This window comes from Apodemus sylvaticus, chromosome 2 (assembly GCF_947179515.1).
Source record: "Apodemus sylvaticus chromosome 2, mApoSyl1.1, whole genome shotgun sequence".
NCBI classification, from domain to species: Eukaryota; Metazoa; Chordata; class Mammalia; order Rodentia; family Muridae; genus Apodemus; species Apodemus sylvaticus.
Genome location: NC_067473.1, coordinates 130,686,197 through 130,706,674, shown reverse-complemented (window position 1 = coordinate 130,706,674; position 20,478 = coordinate 130,686,197). Strand labels below are relative to the sequence as shown.

At 46.9% G+C, this 20,478-nt stretch overlaps 1 protein-coding gene across 3 annotated transcripts in view; it reads left to right on the top strand.

The window, feature by feature from the left end:
* The window catches only part of Eif4e3 (eukaryotic translation initiation factor 4E family member 3), a 244,052-nt gene that overhangs the window by 137,788 nt on the left and 85,786 nt on the right, over positions 1 to 20,478 (top strand). For all 3 annotated transcript variants that reach the window (XM_052174428.1, XM_052174426.1, XM_052174429.1), the window contains exon 7: positions 20,060 to 20,184. In XM_052174428.1, coding sequence (XP_052030388.1) covers positions 20,060 to 20,184 — 125 coding nt within the window. The remainder of the gene's footprint in view (positions 1 to 20,059; positions 20,185 to 20,478) is intronic.

Genomic DNA, 20,478 nt, shown 5'->3' with positions numbered 1-20,478 from the left:
GTGTGGCTCCTGCTTCATGTATGACTTACCATGTTGGTTTGGGGTCAGAGAGCTGCCTAGGGGTAGATATGGTTTCTCAGCTTCAGTGTTGATGCCTCAAATGTACAGGAAAGTATCTGAGTGGACAGGGGTCCTGAGCAATGCAGGCCGTTATGGTCACGGGCACCAGGTACCACTAACCTAACTCCCTCCCGATCTCAGTGTGGCCTGCTTTTCACACATGTCCCCTCTACTTTGATTGAGTTTTAAACACATAAACAAGTCTGCGCTTGTATCCACTGTCTGAGATGCTAAGCCTGTGAGTAGTGAATTTCTAGGACTTTTTATTTTTTAAAGTCTTTCCCGCGGCTTCCTCCCAGGCTACAGATTTTTCTGTTTACCAACCTGTAGATGGTTCCAACTAACAGATTAATAGCCCCTCATCTGAGTATGCTCGAGTAATGGAATTCAACGTTCTGTCAAGGAAAAAAAGCTCACAATATAACTTTCAGTGATAACAGCTGCCTTCCACACTGTAAAATGATAAGACCATGAATATAATTAATTTGGATACTTACCTTGTGTCAGACACTGGGCTGCAATTTTTGTGTTCTCCAGGAACTTCCTTGTTCCTCCTGGCATGCACATAGGCCATTCCCATTTTTTAAAAAAAAAAAAGATTTATTTATTTATTGTATGTGAAGCGGGCACCAGATCAAATTACAGAAGGTTTTGAGGGAACCTATGGTTGCTGGGAGTTGGACTCTGACCTCTGGAAGAACAGTGTTCTTAACCCCTGAGCCATCTCTCCAGCCCTGCCACTCCCATTTTACAGGTGACCAGAGAGAGGCAAAAAGTTGCTTGCCTGGGGTCCCACAGCTTACAAACGGCAGAATGGACTTGCCGTTCTGAGTTCATTCTCCTCAAAGCATGCCACACCCTCAAACCAGAGAATGATGAGGGAGGACACTGGAGAAGTGTTACTTGATCCTACATACAGGTATGTAATACACACACTCACTGTCTCCAAGCTCCTCTGCTTGAGCATTCAATATTTCCCAATAGGAAAAAGTGAACTTGTGATTAGTAGCCCAGCGTCTGACAGAGCAAGTGATTTGCATCATGACAGTCTCTCTCCTGATAGAGAAGCAGCAGGGGTCACATGTTAAAGTGCCACTTTAGTTACCAGAATGGAAATGAGGAACACAGCACATTACAGTGTGTGTGTGTGTATGTGTGTGTGTGTGTGTGTGTGTGTACTTGTAAGCTGTTTTCTCCATTTAAGGGTGTTCTGTCAGTGACCATATTGAATGTTTTCATGAGCACAGTGCTTTACAGATGCCAAAGAATGCTGTCCTTCAGGATTCCATACCTTGGGAAACCAAATGCTTACTGAGTCAGTGAGGTACGCTCTTCCAATTTATTTCTAACGGCTGCCTTGAAAATTATTTTCTAAAGCACAGGCAACAATCAGGAACCCACATTTCAGAAATGTGTAGGATTAGCTGCTCAATACCTCTGCTTCAGGGTATCTGAACTTCTGTTTGGTCATTTTCAAATAGCAAACAGATCCATATGGTTAATATTTCTAGAAGAGGTGACATTTTAGATAGTATTTTCATTTCATCTTGGAAATTCTGAAAAGGGAGGCTTGAAAATGCCTTGATGAATGGAATTGTTGTTGAGATAAGGGCAGGTAGCTTCAAAGTTGTGGGTTCAAAGGAACTACATTCAAGTGGGAGCATAAATATGTACCTTGTGTGAGTGATGTATGAGAGTATATGAGGTATTCAGATGATTTGTGTGTACTAAGTGTGTATGGTATGTGTAGCATATGTGTATAGTGTATATGATGTATGTGCCATGTGTGTTATAATATACACATATGTGTGTATATAGTGCTTACATATGGTGTATGTATAGTATATACATCATATGTGTGTGCAGTGTATGTGTGTACAATGTATGTGATCTGTGTATATTCCATATGTATCATGTACATATAGCAACATATGATATGTGTGTATGCTCTATATATCATATATATATATATATATATATATATCAGTATGTCAGATGTATGTGTCATGTATATATTTGTGTATAGTGTTTGTATGTCTACAGTGTATGATGCATGGAAGGCTACAATATATGTGTATCCAGTGTACAATGGGTGTGTACAATGGGAGTATATAATATATGTATATATATATGGTATGTATGTTATACAGTGTGTATTTACAATTATGTGTGATATATGTATTAAGTTTACATGTATAGTATGCCATGCATGGTGTGTGGTATCTGTACCATGTTTGTGTGTAATATGTGCATTGTATGTTCAGATTGTGTGCAGTCATTTGCATTCTTTCATGGTTATATTGAGTATTTCAGTTTGGAACATAACCTTTTTTTCTTTATTCACGTGGCACGTTTCCAATATATAAGATGTAGCTAGGTCTCCTATGGGCCTGTTCACATCATTAAAAGATGTTGGTGGGGGCTGGAGAGATGGCTCAGAGATTAAGAGCACCGACTGCTCTTCCAGGGGTCCTGAGTTCAAATCCCAGCAACCACATGGTGACTCACAACCTTCTGTAATGGGATCTGATGCCCTCTCCTGGTGTGTCTGAAGACAGTGATAATGTACTCACATACATGACATAAATACATCCTTTTACAAAAATAAGATGTTGGTGACCCTGGTGTCCATGTAATCCTTTATAGCTATTAGAACATGGAATTCCAGAGGACCTTCATGCCTTCATCTCTGGCTGGCCTCTCTGAGCCCTTGCACAGCACAGGCACATTGCCATTGTGGTTCCTGTCAACAGAGCTTTCAATGCCAACCGATTTTTCTCTTCTCTTCTCTTCTCTTCCTTCCTTTCTTTTCTCCTCCTCCTCCTCCTCTTCTTCTTGTGTGTATGTGTATGTTCTTGTTTGTGTGTGTGCCCCTGGATGCACATATGGGCATATGCATTTAGAAGCCACAAGTAACCCTAACTGCCATTCCTTAGGAACTATCTAGCTTGGTTTTTTTTTTTTTTTAAGATTTATTTATTTATTATATTAAGTATACTGTAGTTGTCTTCAGACACTCCAGAAGAGGGAGTCAGATCTCATTACAGATGGTTGTAAGCCATCATGTGGTTGCTGGGATTTGAACTCAGGACCTTTGGAAGAGCAGCCAGTGCTCTTAACTGCTGAGCCATCTCTCCAGCCCTTCTTCTTGCTCTTGTTGTTGTTGTTGTTGTTGTTCTTCTTCTTCTTCTTCTTCATCATCATCATCTTCTCCTCCTCCTTCTCCTTGTGTGTATGTGTATGTTCTTGTTTTTGTGTGTGCATGTGGATGGATGCACATATGTACATATGCATTTAGAAGCCACAAATAACTCTAATATACCTTTCCATGCCCAACTGATTTTTCTCTTCTCTTAGGAAGAGAATCCTCTATTTTCCCCAGTAATTAGCTGTAGCCACCAATAGTTTATTTAACCAATAGTTTCAAATTAGGAAGCAAAGTTTAAATAGCCTTACTTGGTGTACATGAGGATCTGCTCATTGGGGATGACCAGATCTTGAGGGGGTCAGTATTTAGCATTTGAATACATAGCAGGCTGAGACCAACCTACAACACTCACTTTTTTTAAAAAAATCATTTGTTATATGTATATGAGTACATTGTCATTGTCTTCAGACACTTCAGACACACTGCCATTCCTTAGGAGCCATCTAGCTTTTTTTTTCTTTTCTCTTTCTTTCTTTCTTTCTTTCTTTCTTTTTTTTTTTTTAGAACAAGGCATGTCATTGGCTTGGGGCTCCTGGATCATAAAGGCCAGTAGTGACCCTCAGAGATCTGCCTATCTCTGCTTCCCCAGCCACTATATCTGGGCCTTTTAATGTAAGTTCTTCAAATGGAACTCAGGTTGTCATGTTTGTGTCACAAATACTTTAGTGATTGAGCTATCTTTCAGGCCCTTGCATCTCTCACTTGTAAATGGACTTTAATAAGGTCTATTAGTTATTAACAGCCCCCAACAATAAAGGTAGAGTGCTATGGATTTTTAATAATCAGCTCTAGCACAATTATTGCGGAATTACCCCTAAATTGATTTTTCTGATTGCTGGACTGTGTACTTCCCAGATGTGTACTTGCTGTCTGAACCTTATCCGTGTTACTTCTGCTCTGGGGGGGGGGGCTCTCACTCACACACATGCTCCTGATTCATTGTTGTTATCTCTCTGTCTTCCTCTTCCTCTACTCTCCTTTTTCTTCTTTTTCATGGTCCCTACCTACGACCCAGTAACTAGGGCCCAGGAACTGAAACTCTCCCTCTTCGATTTTCCCCAGTAATTACCTGTAGCCACCAATAGTTATTTAACCAATAGTTTTAATTAGGGAGCAAAGTTTAAATAGCCTTACTTGGTGTACATGAGGATCTGCTCATTGGGGGCGACCAGATCTTGGGGGTCAATATTTAGCATTTGAATACATAGCAAGCTGAGACCAACCTACAATACTCACTTTAAAAAAAATTATGTGTATGAGTACATTGTCGATGTCTTCACACAGAGGGCATTGAATCCCATTACAGATGGCTGTGAGCCACCATGTGGTTGCTGGGAATTGAACTCTGGATCTCTTAACTACTGAGCCATCTCTCAAGCCCCTCCAACCCTCACTTCTAAGTCAGGTGTCATTATCATTACCCCATATAGATGGAGAACAGACCAGAAGAGATAGGGGATCCTGATGTCAGAATGGCCCATGATGTCAGAAGTGACAACGTGGTAGTTCGTTCATCATTCTCTTAAACACTGCCACCGAGGAGTTCCAGGTGAGCACAGTAGTTCAGTCTGTGGCCACATGGGGCACATTTCTCTGAAGGGAGACAGGCCATACATGAATATATAAAACAGGAAACAAATGAGGAATTTCAATATTAAATCAGAAGGGGGAAATCCAAGTCAGGAAAGGTCTCCAAGGATGCAACCTTTCAGCTGAGACCAGAAGGAATGACAAGAATCAGTAATGCCAAGACCAGAGAAGGTGAAGCCAAGATAGAGGCAAAACATGGGGCCAGCAAGGGGTCTCAGCAGGTAAATAATCTACTGGGTCTTGTGACCAGCATTCCCTCTCCAGGACCCACGTAATGGTGGAAGCAGGGAGCTTTCCACAACACTCTCCTCAGACCTCCATACATGACACACACACCTCCATACATGACACACACACCTCCATACATGGCACACACACCTCCATACATGACACACACACCTCCATACATGACACACACACCTCCATACATGACACACACACCTCCATACATGACACACACACCTCCATACATGACACACACACCTCCATACATGACACACACACCCTCCCCCAGTATGCACACACACCATAATATAATATAAAACTAAAATGGAATGTACCAATACATTGGTACATTAGAATGTACCAATATCCCCAGTACAGCCTCAACTGCATAGAATCATTGTACCATTAATATATAAAATAGATATATACTATTCTTGTCTCACTTGAGGTGATCCTGAATGGGGGTAAATTTTAGAAGACTCTGTAAGAATGCTAGTGAGGATAGAATCCTAAGGTCTGTTTTCTTTTATTACAAACTGGAAGAGCCAATTTTAGCATTGCTCCCTAACTAAAGGGCTCCTGTGTGTTTTTCCAAAGTATTATTCCATCCTCAGCGGGAGCTGAAACCCTGAGAAAAGCCAGGTTCTTCCTCTTTAAGCCTCTCCTTGCCCTAGAAAAAAAGCTGGCTTTCTTAGATGTCAGGGTAAATCCCTGTGGGTAGTGTGTGTGTGTGTGTCTGTGTGTGTGTCTGTGTGTGTGTCTGTGTGTGTGTCTGTGTGTATATGTGTGTGTGTTTGCTCTGCCTACATTAGCTTTGTTCCCCTGGAAGAAGACCAAACTATTTACAGGGAAGATGGAAACAAACAAACAACCGGGTACTGTGCTGGCGAGCTTTGGGAAGCATGTGACCTCTGAGCCAGCACAGTGCTCCACCAGGCAAACAGCTGGCCAGCCTGGCTCTGTGTTCTTGGAGCCCTGATTCTGCATCTTCCTTGGGGACCACAATATAAATGATACAGACCATTATCATCGCTTGCCCAGAATTCGAACTTCTGAATTCTGACCCAGAAAATCCACAATGCGTTCCCCTGGAGCATAAGATTCCCGCTGCCCTGGCACCTGCTAGAGAGAGCACAGAAGATTTGATTGGCCTCTCCAGCCTTCTGCTGTTCTGTGTGCTGAGACAAGCTTGCAGTAGAGGCTATTTTCTGTTGCCTGGAGGAAGGGCTGGTTTTGTTGTGCCAGTTGGAGTACTGTAGGTACGCCAGCGCGTGTAATCTTCATTCCCCATTTCTCTCTGGACTCGGAGCTCTTCAGTGCAATGCTACAGCGAATGTCCAACTATATGCAAGCTCTCTCTCTCTCTCTCTTTCTCTCTCTCTCTCTCTCTCCCTCCCTCCCTCCCTCCCTCTTGCCTGCCCTTGCTCTCTGTCTGTCTTTGTCTGTCTCTGTCTCTGTCTCTCTCTCTCTCTCTCGTGCTCACTCTCTTTCCCTTTGTCCCTTTTCCTCACCCTCTCTTCACCCCTCCCTCGACACTACTCTTCCTCTTTCCTCCTTACTTTCCTCTCCTTTCTTCCCTCCCTTTCCCTCTAAGTATCTTTCCATCACTTTATTTTCTGAGTCAGGATTTCCAGGTATGCTGAGAGCAAAGATTATGGTCTCCTGGCTTTTGTCTGCAGTTGGTAAATAACTTTTCGATGCCTTTGTGGTATGTCCTGAACCACCTTACCATTTTCATCCATTTGCTCTAGTTAGCCCTAGAATCTCATGATCTATAGAAGCTTTAATTGGTATGCCTTTGCTGACCTGCTCCATTTATATTAACTTCAAGGACATTAAATTAATGGACACTTCAAGGTTTCTTCTTTAGGAAAAAAAAAGTGGGGGACTAGGGGGATGATGGCTCAGTCTATAAAATGCTTTCCATGCAAGCAAGGACCTGAGTCCAATTCCTGGCACCTACGCTAAAAAAGCTAGGCAATGGTAGTGCACGCTTATAATCCCAGGACTTGGGAAGCCGAGACAGATCCCTGGGGCTTACTGGCTAGGCAGCCTAGTCTGCTTGCTGAGTTTCAGAGAGAGAGAGAGAGAGAGAGAGAGAGAGAGAGAGAGAGAGAGAGAGAGAGAGAGAGAGAGAGAGAAACTCAAAATAAAGTAGACAGCTCCCCAGGAGCACCAAAGGTTGACTCCAGGCCTTTCTTTGGAGGGCATGTGTGTTCCTTCCACAAATGTATACACATATATCCTGCACAGAATACATAATTCACCAAGACACTCCCTGGGACAGAATCCCAGTGGAAGACCAGGGATTCCCATTTTTCATTTATCGCTGTTCACTAGCACTGTCAGTGGTGCCCAGTTCTCAGTGAGCCTCACTGAGTGTTTGTTGAGTGAGTGCCTGAGCAACTGCAGCATCCATCTTGCTTTGGAAGGGGCCAGGCAGGAGGCCTGCTTCTGCCTCTCAGGGGGGGACCCTCCAAGTCAAAGGTAGTTTTTGTCCATGTGTTAGATGCCTAGGTTAGCCAAGGCTTTGGGAACAAATTACTTTTTCCAAGTTTTTCTTTTGGTCTAGCCTTCATCTCAGCATTTTCACAGCTGCTCATTAAGACAGCAGCCTCAGTTAGGCAATGTTTGTGGCTTAGCAGCTCCAGAGACAAGGAGCCAGTGCGTAAAGGAAGAGATGAGAGTGAGTGTCTGACCCCACCCATAAAAAATCTATCCAGTCACGTTTGAAGCCTCCAGCCCTAGAACTGAGAATGCCCCAGGCTTGCCAGTGAAAGGGGAACTTTAATCAGAGTATCTTTATAAGAGGCCATACCCTGGTCTGGATTCCATTGGTTGCCACTTCCTGTATTGTATTTTGGTTGTAGGCACATAGTACTTTGCTTATTAAGTGTCTGACTCACAAAACTGGCTTCCTTGGGTGGAAGCAGCCCTGCTGGCAGAAGATTGCTCATCTGGAAATGGGTTGGTAGCCCCCAAGTAGAGGAGCCCACCTCAAAGCTATGTGCACACTGCAAAGAGCCTCATCTCCAGCTGGTCTGTTTGCAAAAGGAAATGACCTGGTTACTCAATTACAGATAGAAACAGGCTAGCCGCTGCTCTTCCTGGGAGGGGAAGTGATCAGATAAATACCTTCGGCAAGGACTGGGATACTGATGGACAAAGAGCCTGCCTGCCTGCTCTAAGGTCTGTCTAGAGCAGTGGTTCTCACTAGAGGACAATTTTGACCCTTGGGGATATTTGTCTAGCTCTAGAGACATTTTTGGTTGTCTCAACTGGAGGCAGGTACAAGGCCCGCATTCCTCAGCATCCTAGGACCCCAAACCCAACACTTATACAGCTCCACAAGGCAATGAACAAGGTTGAGAGTCAGACCCAGGAAGCTAGCTCAGCTCCAAGCGAATGTCTTTTCTAGAGAGGGAGAATCTTCTGTGCTGCCTTCCAGGTCCGATGGAAATCACTCTCACCAACCATCTCTCCCTCTTTTCTTTCTTTCCTTTCTCTTTTCCTTCCATCTCTTTCTTCTTTCCTAATCTTCCTTCTTCTGCCTCCTAAGTGCTGGGATTACAGGTATGGGCCACTGTGTCTGGCTCTTGTCTCATTCCTGCATGAAGGATTGGTAAAGGGTATTTGCCTTTTTGTGTTTGACTTCTCTGAGCATGATGGGAGGATATAAGACAGCACTGGGGGGGGGGGTTCTTCAGTTGGTGAGACAAGCGTGAGAATCCAAGTTTGATCCCAAGAACCTGTGCTAAAAAAAAAAAAGGCTGGGCTCGATGGCACATGCTCGTATTCTTGGGGTGTGGGGTAGAGACAGGTGGATTCCTGGCATTCTTTGGCCAGTCAACCTCGCCTATTTGGTGAGCTCCAGAACACATGGGAACCCTGTCTCAAAAAGCAAGCTAGATAGCAAGTGAAGAATGACAGATGAGTTGTTTTCTCATTCTGCAAGTGAACATGCATTTTCCCATGCGCATAACCACGTCAATGTAGTGTGGCAAGATTTGTTTCTTAAATAAACTAAAAACAGGCAAAAGAAGAGAGCCATGAAACGTGCCTTGAACTGCTCCCCAAGTTCCTTCCCAGGCAGGAATAAGACATCCCAGGCACACTTAGGAAGAAAGTCATCCCCAGTCTTGTTTTGAGACAATCTTGCTATACAGCCCAGACTAGCCTCAAACTCGCCACCCTCCTGTCTCTGCCTCCCAAGCACTGAGATTACAGGGATGTGCAACACTATATTCTGAACCGCATGGTTAGATGTACCTCCTACATCTGTTTTTGATACTGTCGGCTTTCCTGTCATGAAGTTGAGTTCCTGCTTCCTAGGTCTTTAAGATGCACAGTAGATGTAAACAGGTCATAACACAAAGGTGTTGTGGTTGTGTGTTTGCATGTGCATGTGTGTGTGTTCATATACTGTGTTTGCATATGTGTGTACATTCATGCAGAGGAAGGTTAGAGGACAACCACCGGTGCCATTTCTTAGGATAGAGTTTCTTACTGACCTGGAATTCGCTGAGTAACTCAGGCTGGCTATCCAGTGACCCCCAACTACCTGCTTGTCTCCATCTTCCCAGTCCTAGAATTTCAGGCATGGGCACATACTATTACACCTGGCTTTTATATGTGGACTCTGGGAATTGAAATGAGGTATGATGCTGGCAGGGAAGACACTTAACCTACTGGGCTGTGTGCCCAGCCCAAGAAGAAAGCCTTTAGAGACGTATCCAGAGCAGAAGGACCACATCCTGAGAGACAGTGAAGGTCCCATCTGGAAGGACAGTTCAATGAAGAGCCAGCATTTCCTTTTCTAGAACAATTTAGATAAAGCCAAGAACAGTTCTCCCCAGGGACCTGAAGTCAATAGTATTCTTCAGCAAAGCCTTCAGACCCTGCAGATCTGAATCACCTGGGCAGAAAAGGGTCATCATACCAGTTCTACAATAATTCTAAGTATTGGGAAGGTGCCAGGTGGTTCTGTGCACATCATAACAGAAGGGAAGCTTGACAAAAGGCAAGACCTAAAAGAACAAATCGAGGGGTCACAGCATTGCCAAAGTTTCCTACACATAATGAACTCTAATGGCCTGTTTCCATGGATGGAAACAGAGTCACCGCAAGGTTAGTTGAAATGCCCAAGAGTCAGAAAGGGCACCTGGGCTTCTTGCTGACTCCCATGTCTACCAAAAATGCCAGCACCAGTTGTGTTTGGCCAGCACATCATGATGAACAAATTCCTGGATCTTTCTCACCCTTGGTGATAGCATCCCTCTTTCAGAGGATGGCATAAGATACACAGAGCATACTGCATATCCCGGTGTGTTCCTTAATGGCTTAGCTAGGTTCAAACCCCAGGAACCTAGCGAAAGCTTACTTGGAAAGAAGGCACGTTTCATGGTTCTCTTCTTTTGCCTGTTTTTAGTTTATTTAAGAAACAAATCTTGCCACACAACATTGACATGGTTACTTGGCTCTCCCACGCAGGCATCACAAGTGGGGTGCTGGGGCTTGGTCTACTGTGTGGCTGCTGTTCACCTGGCTTAGCTTAAATTTTAAAACTGATGTTTAGATACAGATCTGGGCTCTTTGCCACTCCTGAAAATATAAAGGCTCTTCCTGCCCTGGGCTTTCTTTCTGGATGTCATGGTCACCAACATTTGTCTCTTCTGCTCTTGGGGCCCTGTATACTCAAATTTACCAGTTTGGACTCCTTCAAGAACATTAGCCACCTGAAGGAACTCTATAGTTTGTGCTGTCTGTGTTACCTGTAATGTGTTGGACACAGAACCCTGGCCCCCAGGTCACCTCTAGGGACGTGGTATCCCTCTCCATATCTGGGAAACCCTATTGCTGTTTCTTTTTCTGCTCAAGACAACTGGACTTTGGGATGGAGGAGATCACGTGTCCTTCCCCTAAAGCTCCTCCTTCCTCGGTCCCTAGGATACACTGTGAGATGCTCTCCATTTACCCTTATCCCTTCCGCAGAACAAACTAGCTCTTCATGAAGCCTTCTTTTCTCGTTTGGAGAAAGGTATTGAGAAAGTAAGGTATGGTGCTGGGTATGTTCACTGATACCAGTACGCTGTTGCTTCTCACCTGTACCAGTGGCCAGATTGAGGAAGTGTGTTTGCATATCAACTCCCCTCATCCATACATCTGGGATGGTTTCTGTATCTATTTATCTGTCAGTTTTAAGAATAGTGTCCACGTGAATACCTTCCATTCCAATCTAATACCACAGGACTCAGCCTTTGGCAAATCATATTTGGATGTTTGTAAAGTTTTGTTTTGTTTTGTTTTGTTTTTAAATAATAGGTCAAGAATACCTCCAGGGGAGGTGAGAGGGAAATAAGGAAGCCTCCCTTGATAGTTATTCTGTAGACATTACTTAAACAACAACAAACAATCCCATGTTCAGTTGTTCTCATCAATAAAAAGGTTGTCTCATCTGTTCCCCATCCTCCGTCTGTTCCCCATCCTCCTAAACCCTTCTAGTGCCTGGAACATCTGACCTCCTATTCCCGAAGGTGGGCAGACCTGCCTGCTTCTCTTCCACAAACGCATTCTGTCTCCAGCCTTCTCACAATGCCTATTGTAATGCCGAGCTGGCACTTGTGCCTCGGAAATATACGCCAAGGCACTTCTCTGAGATTACCATCAGAACTTTGCTCTACATGCAAAATCTTATTTTGAATTCAGATACACAATTACTCACCCTGATTTAATTACACTGCCTTAGGATAGTATTAAAACAATGGTTTTAATTATTTTTTGGGGGTTTACAACAGTAACCTGTTGTCTTGTCAGGAGGGTAAGCTGCCCGTCTAAACATCCACCATGGGCCTGTGGTTCTGTCTTGTTTATTCAGGAAGCAACCTTACCTGGATGCAGTCCCTCTGCCCCTCATTATGCTGGGTGTAAACCTCGTCGAGTTTAGATGTGTCTCTTTCAACTGTTTAGAGAAGTAAAGAGGGCTGGATGGCTCCTGGGTGCTGGAGGTGTGGCCCTTTGGTGGTTTGGAAAACATTCTGAGTTTTAAACAGCAACACCTATAATTATGGAGGCGTCATCCCTTCCATAAAAAAGAAAACAAAACAAAGACGGCAAAGCCCTTCTGCTAACAAGGTGTAGTCATAGCATGCATGCACTCACCCTTTCCAAACCTGCCTGGCATTTGTTTCGGGCCTGGTGGGGGCTCTCTGCCATCTTTCTCTGGGCTCTCATAAAACAATACAAAGGTAAACAATCGGAGGGCAATTAGCAAGCTCTTTGGGGTAACAGGAGAGAGAAGTCACCCTGTTATTAATGTCAAAGGAATTAATCATGGTTTACATAGGTGATTTAGTAGCTTAACTTTGCAAGTGGTTGAAAAACAAGAAACCAAGTTTTACCAAAGAAGGCTGTGTGGAGAATTAGGCAGGGTACACAGAGTTTACCACAGAACTATCTGTTCAGATGTGAGCTGTTATAAAAGGGATCAAGTGTCCTCTGCTCGAATCATCATGGGCCTCAGGTGGGGCTCGGTTTAAAAATGAAGCCTTTGATTGTGTCCGTTGAAGGTGGCTTCTGAGATCCCGCTTATCCCTCTGATCAGCAAGTTTGTCAGTGTAGCCCAGACTGGCCTCCAACTCGCAATCCTCCTGCATTGTCCTCTTGGGTGTGAGGTTACAAATGTGAGCCACCATAGCTTTCACCTTTCATGTGTGGTGTACATGTTTGCAAGACTAGAGGTGGGTACTTCCCTTGATCACTCAAAACTGTTTTTCCCGGGCCTTTTTCTTCTCTGCCTCCCTATCATTGGGGTTATCATGCTGCTGTGCCTGGCTTTTTACATGGATGCTGGAGTTTGGACACAATTTCTTGTGCTTGCACAGCAGGAAGTTTCTTGACTGAAGCATCTCTCTAGCCTTATCAGCATTTAAAACCACATGCTTAGAATACTTCTTGGTTTATTTTAAATTATGTGCATGTGCGTGTGTGTATATTCGTGCATATGGATGCAGTGCCAATGGAGGCCAGAAGAGGGCATCAGATCCTCTGACACTGGAGCTACAGGCAGTTGTCAGCTGTCTATAAATTGGGTGCTGGAAACCAAAGTACAGTCCACAGGGCAGTTGCTGTGCCTAAGTCTGATCCCAGAACACTTTAAAAACAAAAACAAAAACAAAACAAAACAACAACAACAACACCAAAAAAACAAGGACTATCGCTGAGGACATTAACTCAGTACTTTCTCAGCAAGAATAAGTACGTGAACTCAAATTCCTAACACCTACACACAAAGCTGAGATAGCCCTCCATGCCTGTGCCCCAGACAGATCTGGAGAGCTGGTGAGCCAGCCACCCTAACTGAGGGGTGGGGGGTAAGTTGGCTTCTGAGTCAACGAGAGAGTGTGTTTAAAGGCAGTGAGGCAGCGTTAGAGGGAGACACCCGACTTGGGCTTCCACACGGATGAGCATGAGCCTGCCCACCTACTCAGATCCATGCACCAGAGCTGCACCCTCCCCCACCAAGCTGGTCTACATTTAAAACCTCAGCCCTGGAGGTTGAAACAAGTGGATTCTTGGGGTTCACTGGCCAGCCAGCATAGCCTATATGTGGTGATATGTAGGTCAATGATAGACCCTATTTCAAAAATCAAGGTGGCCAGTTTCTGAGGACACCTGCATGTACACACACACACACACACACACACACACACACACACACACACGTTTAAGACCTAGTGAAAAGCTGAGGCTCTTCAGCTAGCTTTTGAGGAACACCTTTGTGAGGCATAGTCGTCACGTTCTGTGACTCAGCTTCCTGGGCCCAGACTGTCTCTCTTTGCCTAGTAATTCTGTATCTTGTAAAATGGGAGCTCTGCTACTGCGGGCCTCTATGAACTGACAGGGATGTCAAGGGACAGACAGTGGCTCCTCTCCAGGGAAGCACATGCTGACTGGCCATGAGCCGGTTTCCTCTTGGAAGGAAACAGCTGTAGCTTCCAGTTGTAAGAGCAGTTCAGACAGGCTTTATCCCCTCTCGGCCCTTCTCCCCTCTTTGCTGTTTACTCACACTGGGAGAAAGGCTAGACTTGACTTAGGGTGGCCTCACTTTCTCCACCACAGTGGGTGTTTGTGGGGAGCCAGACCACCTCTTGTGATACAATGACTTCATACTTTGGCTAGGTGGGGCTGTCAGGAAGAAAGACACGAAGTCCGTTGACCTGGCTTCTAGCCCTGGTCAGAATGCTGACAGTTATTTGGCCTGGGAGAAAGGTTTCCAAACTCCTGCTTTGCCTTCCCACCTGCAGTTGGTGGTGCTGGGACGTACACGCCCTTTTCCCATTGTGGGCATGTTAACATCGACTTCATAGCATACTGACAACCATATTCCCTTCCAGTCACTGTCCTATCCTTCATCTTGTCAAAAGGGGTGGGGCTGGGCTTTCAGTCATGACAGCTAAACGCTCTTGTCACGTATTTCCTTTTGAAGTTCACTTTCTAATTTTTCTTTTGAAATGTTCACAAAGAGCGGTTGGTGACTTGCTCTCTCCACGGTGCTTGTATTTAACTTAGGAGGAGAGAGTTGGCTTTTCCACATAACATAACAGAAAAATAAAGAGTTGAAGTAAATGAAAATATTTAGGACAATTAGTCTAATAACTGTACTTCTGTGAACGTAGTATGCTATTCGAGAATTATAACAAACTCAGGAATGTACAACCACCAAATTTTGTGATTTTATTTTATTAACTATAAACTTACCAGAACATTCAGCATCCCATAAGTGGCAAACATCTAGTCTCTTTCCTTTTCCTGGACTGTGTGGATGTGCACTGGCACAGTATTGGGAAAATGAAGTTCATATTGATGTTTAGTTTAATAGTACGTGGCAGGACGGGGACACATACTGTTGCCTCTAGGGAAATACAGGCTTTGGTTAACTTTAATTAGCTAATTGTGCACCCCCCCCCCCACGACTTAATATATACGGAAATGAGGACAAGCACCTTTGCCTTGGTGTAATTAAAACTAGAATGATGTCAGCAGCAGACTTAAAAGGGATTTCTATTTGTTTTATCACCAAAAGGTGGCGTCCTACCCCCATGCCCTTTATTTAACACACACACACACACACACACACACACACAAACCTTCCTTGCTTTAAAAAGAAACTTCCAATTGATTATTGATAAGGAAATTAAAAACCTGTTTCCTGTGAACATGGTGTCAGTGTTGAAAATGGACAGCGTCTTAAGTCATAGTGAAGTGTCCCTGTAATGTAAGCCAAACGGACATGGGCTTCTCCAATCAGCCTGCACATCAGGCAGTGTCATATCCCAAACCAGTGCCACAGCGTTTACAGCCAGCCCTCTCTTTTGTCTTTAAAACATGTTGCAAATCTGTCTGTAGCCTCTTCTTGTAAGTGAAGGTAGGTTTTAAGACAGTGAAAATTCAGACCAAGATCAGTAACAAGCTAAGGGTTTCATTGTTGGTATAGTTATAACTGGGAAAAAGACAAAGAAAACAGAAAAACAACACAAACCATAGCTGAACCTGATAAAGAAGATCACAGTAGGAATAGTTCTGTAGGGACTATGCACAGAGATGTCATATTTAAATAAAGTGCTGTTTCCCAGAGTTACAATTGTACAACCAGCTACATACCATAAATAAGCTATTATTTGGCAGGACCATCATAGAAATTAAAAACAATGTTTTTTCCCCAGGGACTGACTACACTGTAGATTCCTATTTAATTCTATGTGAACTCCAAATATGGGCTTTCCAGCGATGTCTGAGGTTTTGTAAGACTATCAACCAACTTGACGGAAACCTTTATATCAGAGCCTAGGCCGTAGCAAACACCCAGTAAATAGTAGATGTTCTTACTGTCAGCGGTGGTCTGTGAAGAGGCATGGCCACAGGAACTAACTGTGTGTATTTTAAAGCATTCACTAGATGGTCTGGAATATTACAGAATATGTATTAATGTCTTAACAAAGAAAACATGAACCTTTTACAGCACCTAAATATATATGTCATGTACATAGTTTCTAGTATAAAAAAAGGGATGACCAGTCTTGTTTGCCTGGCATTGAGTATTTTACAGTATGAACTCTACCAAGCTGTATATACCTTAGTATGCACTACCTTTCTCTGGCTTTATTCTGCAACACCAGTGAATGGTTTTGTTGTTAATTATTTTACTTCCCAAACATGATAGAAATTTAAATGGTAGTCTCACATTCTCATTTCAATTTAGATTTAAACGCTGCAAATGAACGTTTAATAATATTTGTCGAAAAACATTATGCAAGAGAATCTATTATAATCTACCCACAGTATTATTTACATCTGAGCTACTTTGAAGATGCCCATGGCAATAGGCCCATCCCAGCTCCCTTAGTGCTGTGGGGGAACCAGAGGGTGACTCTCAGAATATTCTCATAAAGAATTAGCCTAGTAGACATACTAGCCAGAAAGCACTGGCTTGGGAGTGTGGCAGTCTCTGGGATATTGGGGATGAAGAAATAATTTCTGTTGACTGGAAGTCACAGAAGTCCTGTATCTTTCTAAGTCCCATATTGGAAACACCAAAACAATACAAAATAAAACAAACAGCTAACCTGTTTATGTCGATAAAAGTGCTTTTTGTCGTATTTTTATTTATATCTCAAAAATATTTCATCCGGGCACCTTGGGTACTTACTTACATACTCAAACAAACTTCAGAACAGCAAGAGAGAAAGAGAAAGAGAGAGAGAGAGAGAGAGAGAGAGAGAGAGAGAGAGAGAGAGAGGATCTCACCTTCCCAAAGAATTGCACAAAGCTTTTTTTCTCACATGACTGATGTTCTTGCGAGCAGGTAATTTGTGTTAAACAAGTGATTGACATGCTAGCCCCCGGCTGTTTCCTTAAGAGGAACCGTGGAGAAAACAGTTTTCCTTTGCAGCCACTTTCCCCTCTACCCCTCCACCCCCTAAGTGGACCAGGCGACAGGGCTAACATTCCCGCAGGGGCTGACAAGGCCTGAGGGAGTAAGTTCTTGCTCCCATCACTCTCTTCGGATTCCGCGATGCCGGGGAAAATCCCCCTGGTTGGAGGGGTTTCTGTTTCCTTGCAATCAGGGGTTTGTCCTTCAGCTGAACTTTCACCTTCCGAACTCGCCTTCTTTCATTGGACAAAGTGCAGAGAGAAAGGGGAGAGACCGAAGGAGGACCCGGGAGCAGGCGCCGGGCTGGAACGCCGCCCCTGCCGCCCTCCGCTCCAACTGTCACCCAGGCGAAGCACTTTCACTTTTAACTGGAGGAAACTCTATCCCCCGCCTGTCCTCTTCCCTCCTGGATTTCTTAGCTCAGACCCTAGCGACTCGCCTCGGCTTTCCCCTCTGCGTCCTAGTCGCTGCCACTCTTGCTCTCCTTTTCCCAGGGTCTGAAATGGGCCCCTCTCCCCCTCTTCTGGGAGGACCCCTCCAGCCCAGGCCCCTCATTTATTTCCCAGCCTCTTCTCATCCAGGCTCCTTTTGCCTAGGAACTGTTGTGTTGTTTCCTTCCCGGGTCTTGGGGCTCTGCCTCCCTCTCCTCCTCTTCCCCTCCCCACGTCCCTCACTTGGCAATTGCGATCCCTCCCCCCCCCCCCCCCCCCGCGAGCTCTGTTGTTTACCCAGCAGGTGGATGTGACGTCAGGGACGCACAACAGCAAAAAATAACAACATCTCCCTCCGCGACGCGATGGCCTCTCTTGCGCGCCTTATTTATTTATTTGTTCCGGGATGCAGGGGGGAAGGGGACAGGCGACCCAAGGGCGCCGCATCGGGGTGCAGATCCCGTTCGGCGGGCCACGGGGGCTTTGAGAGCCCGGGCGGCGGGGCTTGGGGCCGGCGAGGGGCCGGGGCAGGTTGGGGGGCGCCTCGCGGCCGGCGGCGCTGGCGCGGCTCCGGAACGAGTCCCGAGCGGAGGAATCTATTGTTATTTATTGTGTGGCAGCTGCACGCTGTGCTCGCGGCCCGGCCCTCGCCCGCGAGTGCGTGTGTGCGCGCGTGTGCGTGTGTGAGCGGGGGGCGCGCGCGGGCGGGAGTGGGCGCGCGCGGGGAAAGGCCCCGAAAACACCTTAGTTTGCACCGAGAGACCATTTGCCGCGGGTGAGTTCGTATTTTTCCATTTCTGCTCCACTTTTTTTTTCCCAAGCCGCCTCCTGCCTTGTTTCCGCCACTTTAAACAACAACAACAACCAACACGGAAAAAAAAATGGAAAAAAAAAAAAGAAAAAGAAAAAAGAAAAAAGAAAAAGAAAAAAAAATCCTACTTTTCATCTCCAGGCTCCACGTGTATCCACCCCCCCAACCCTCTATCCTGGACTCGCTCTGGAGTCGGGGCCCAGGCTCTGCGTGGGTGGGGGCCGCGCGCGGGCGCCGGGCTGGAGGAAGCGCGGGAGGCTCCCGCACCCTTGGGTCCATTTGCATAAGTCACTGTGGGGTGCGGTGGTGGCCGCACAGACCCACTCGCCTCCCCCTCGGCCCCTCACGCCTCTCTCTCTCTGCGCTCGCTTGAGCCGCTCGGGTAGAGCGATCAATATAAGCCCAGGCCGCCTGTCGCAACTTTGAGTGCCCGGTGCCAGCGTTTGGTGGCCGTCTGGTGCGGGTACGCGGGCCCCGACCGCGGTAGGCGGGGGCGTGTGGCATCATCTCCTGAGCTCAAAGTTTGAACTTGGGAGCAAACTTTTCCCCTGCTACCCAAGGGTGCGTGTCCCTTCTATGCCCCCGGGCAGCCCCGAGAATGCTGGAGGGCTGAGCAGGGACGCCTGCGCCCTGGGCCCGGTGCTTGGCGACACCCCTGCAGCCACTCGTGTTTTGGTCTGAACTCAGCGGTGTGGACGCTCTCTAGCTAACCCCTGAGAGCCTGGAAAACTCATACACACACCCGCGCACCCTCTGCCAGACACGCACCCCACGCGCGTTCGGCCCCCGCTTGTCAGAGACAGAGCCCGCGCCAGCCGTAGCAAGATCGCGAGTGGGCTTGGGGACAGGGCGCACCGCGAGAACCCTCGGCACCGTACTCTCGACACCCCTGCCACCACACACTTTCGCTTCTGACCCTTGCGCCTCTTAAGCTCAGGGATCTTCTCTGCGACACGCGCGTGCCACCGCGCCCCTCCGGCCCTGTCCCGGCCACCGATGGCTCTCCGTTTCTCGCCTGCGCGCAGCTTTCCTCCCGTGCTCTCGCTACTCCGTTCCTGTCCCTCGGAGACGTCTCTCTGGAGCCGACCAGACGAGGCGGCGCGCGCTTCGGGTGGGGACCGAGGCGGTGGCGGCGGCGCCGGGAGCCGAGGAGTTTGCCAGCTGCCGCAGGGTCCTGGTCATCTGCTGCCTCCGCCTCCTCGCGCCCCCGCCTCCCCCTCTCCCTCACCCTGCTGCGCTCCGAAACTTTGATTCCTTGTCCCCCTCCCCACCTGTTGTGAGCTCCGCCTCAGTCCCCGGAGACTGGCGGTGACACACACGGGCGCCAGGGAGCTCCGCGCCCAGAAACAAAGTCTCATGCCCCCCCTCCACCCCAGTGTTTGCTTGGAAATTGCTGCCTGCAGCACCCCCATTCCCGCGCAGCTCCCGCCCCCTGGGAGCCTAAGGACTAAATAAACAGTTGTAACTCCAAACCTTGCGCCTGCCACCGCAGCCCTATCCCACCCCTTTCCCTGGTCCTGCCCCTCCTTTTTTTGTTGTTGCAACTTTGTAAGATCCCGGGAAGGTGCTGAGACTAAGGCTCAGGCCGGGCTCCGGTTTCCCGATCCCTGCAGGGATCCCCCGTGGCGCATCCTCCTTTCCCTGATCCCTGGAACTCCGGGATCCTCTCCTTCCGGCTGCCCCCTCTATCTCTGCTCCTGCCCCCCATCCGCCTAATCACCTCGTCCCCTTCGATCCCCCCTACCCCACAACCTTCACGGAAGGAAGACTTGCTGAGGGTCGCCCCGGTCTCTTGTCGATCGCAGACCCCGAAACTTTGCCCCAGGAGGACGGCGCGCGGCGGGCGAGCGGGCGAGGGGCAGCGGCAGCGGCGGCGGTGGCGGCGCGGAGAAGCGTGGAGCTGCCGGCGCCTCCTCCCCGGACTCGGTGGGTAAGTCGAGGCGATTGTGGCAGGCGCGCGGGCGGGGGTTGGGGGGAGAAGCGAGGAAGCCGGAGCTCTGTACCAGCCAGCCTGGGCAACCAGAGATCCGCGACCAGGCGCGGGGAGCAAGGAATGTGCCCATCAGGCTGGTAGGTGCAAGCCAATACGGGACCTGCTTTCTCCCTTTTTCTCTCACTTTCCTCCCTGAATCCGAAAATCTGGAGATCAAAGTTAGCGTGCAATGTGTAAAATGTGACATCCCTCGCTCTACTTCTCAGCCCGCTCCCCCCCTTATAACTATTA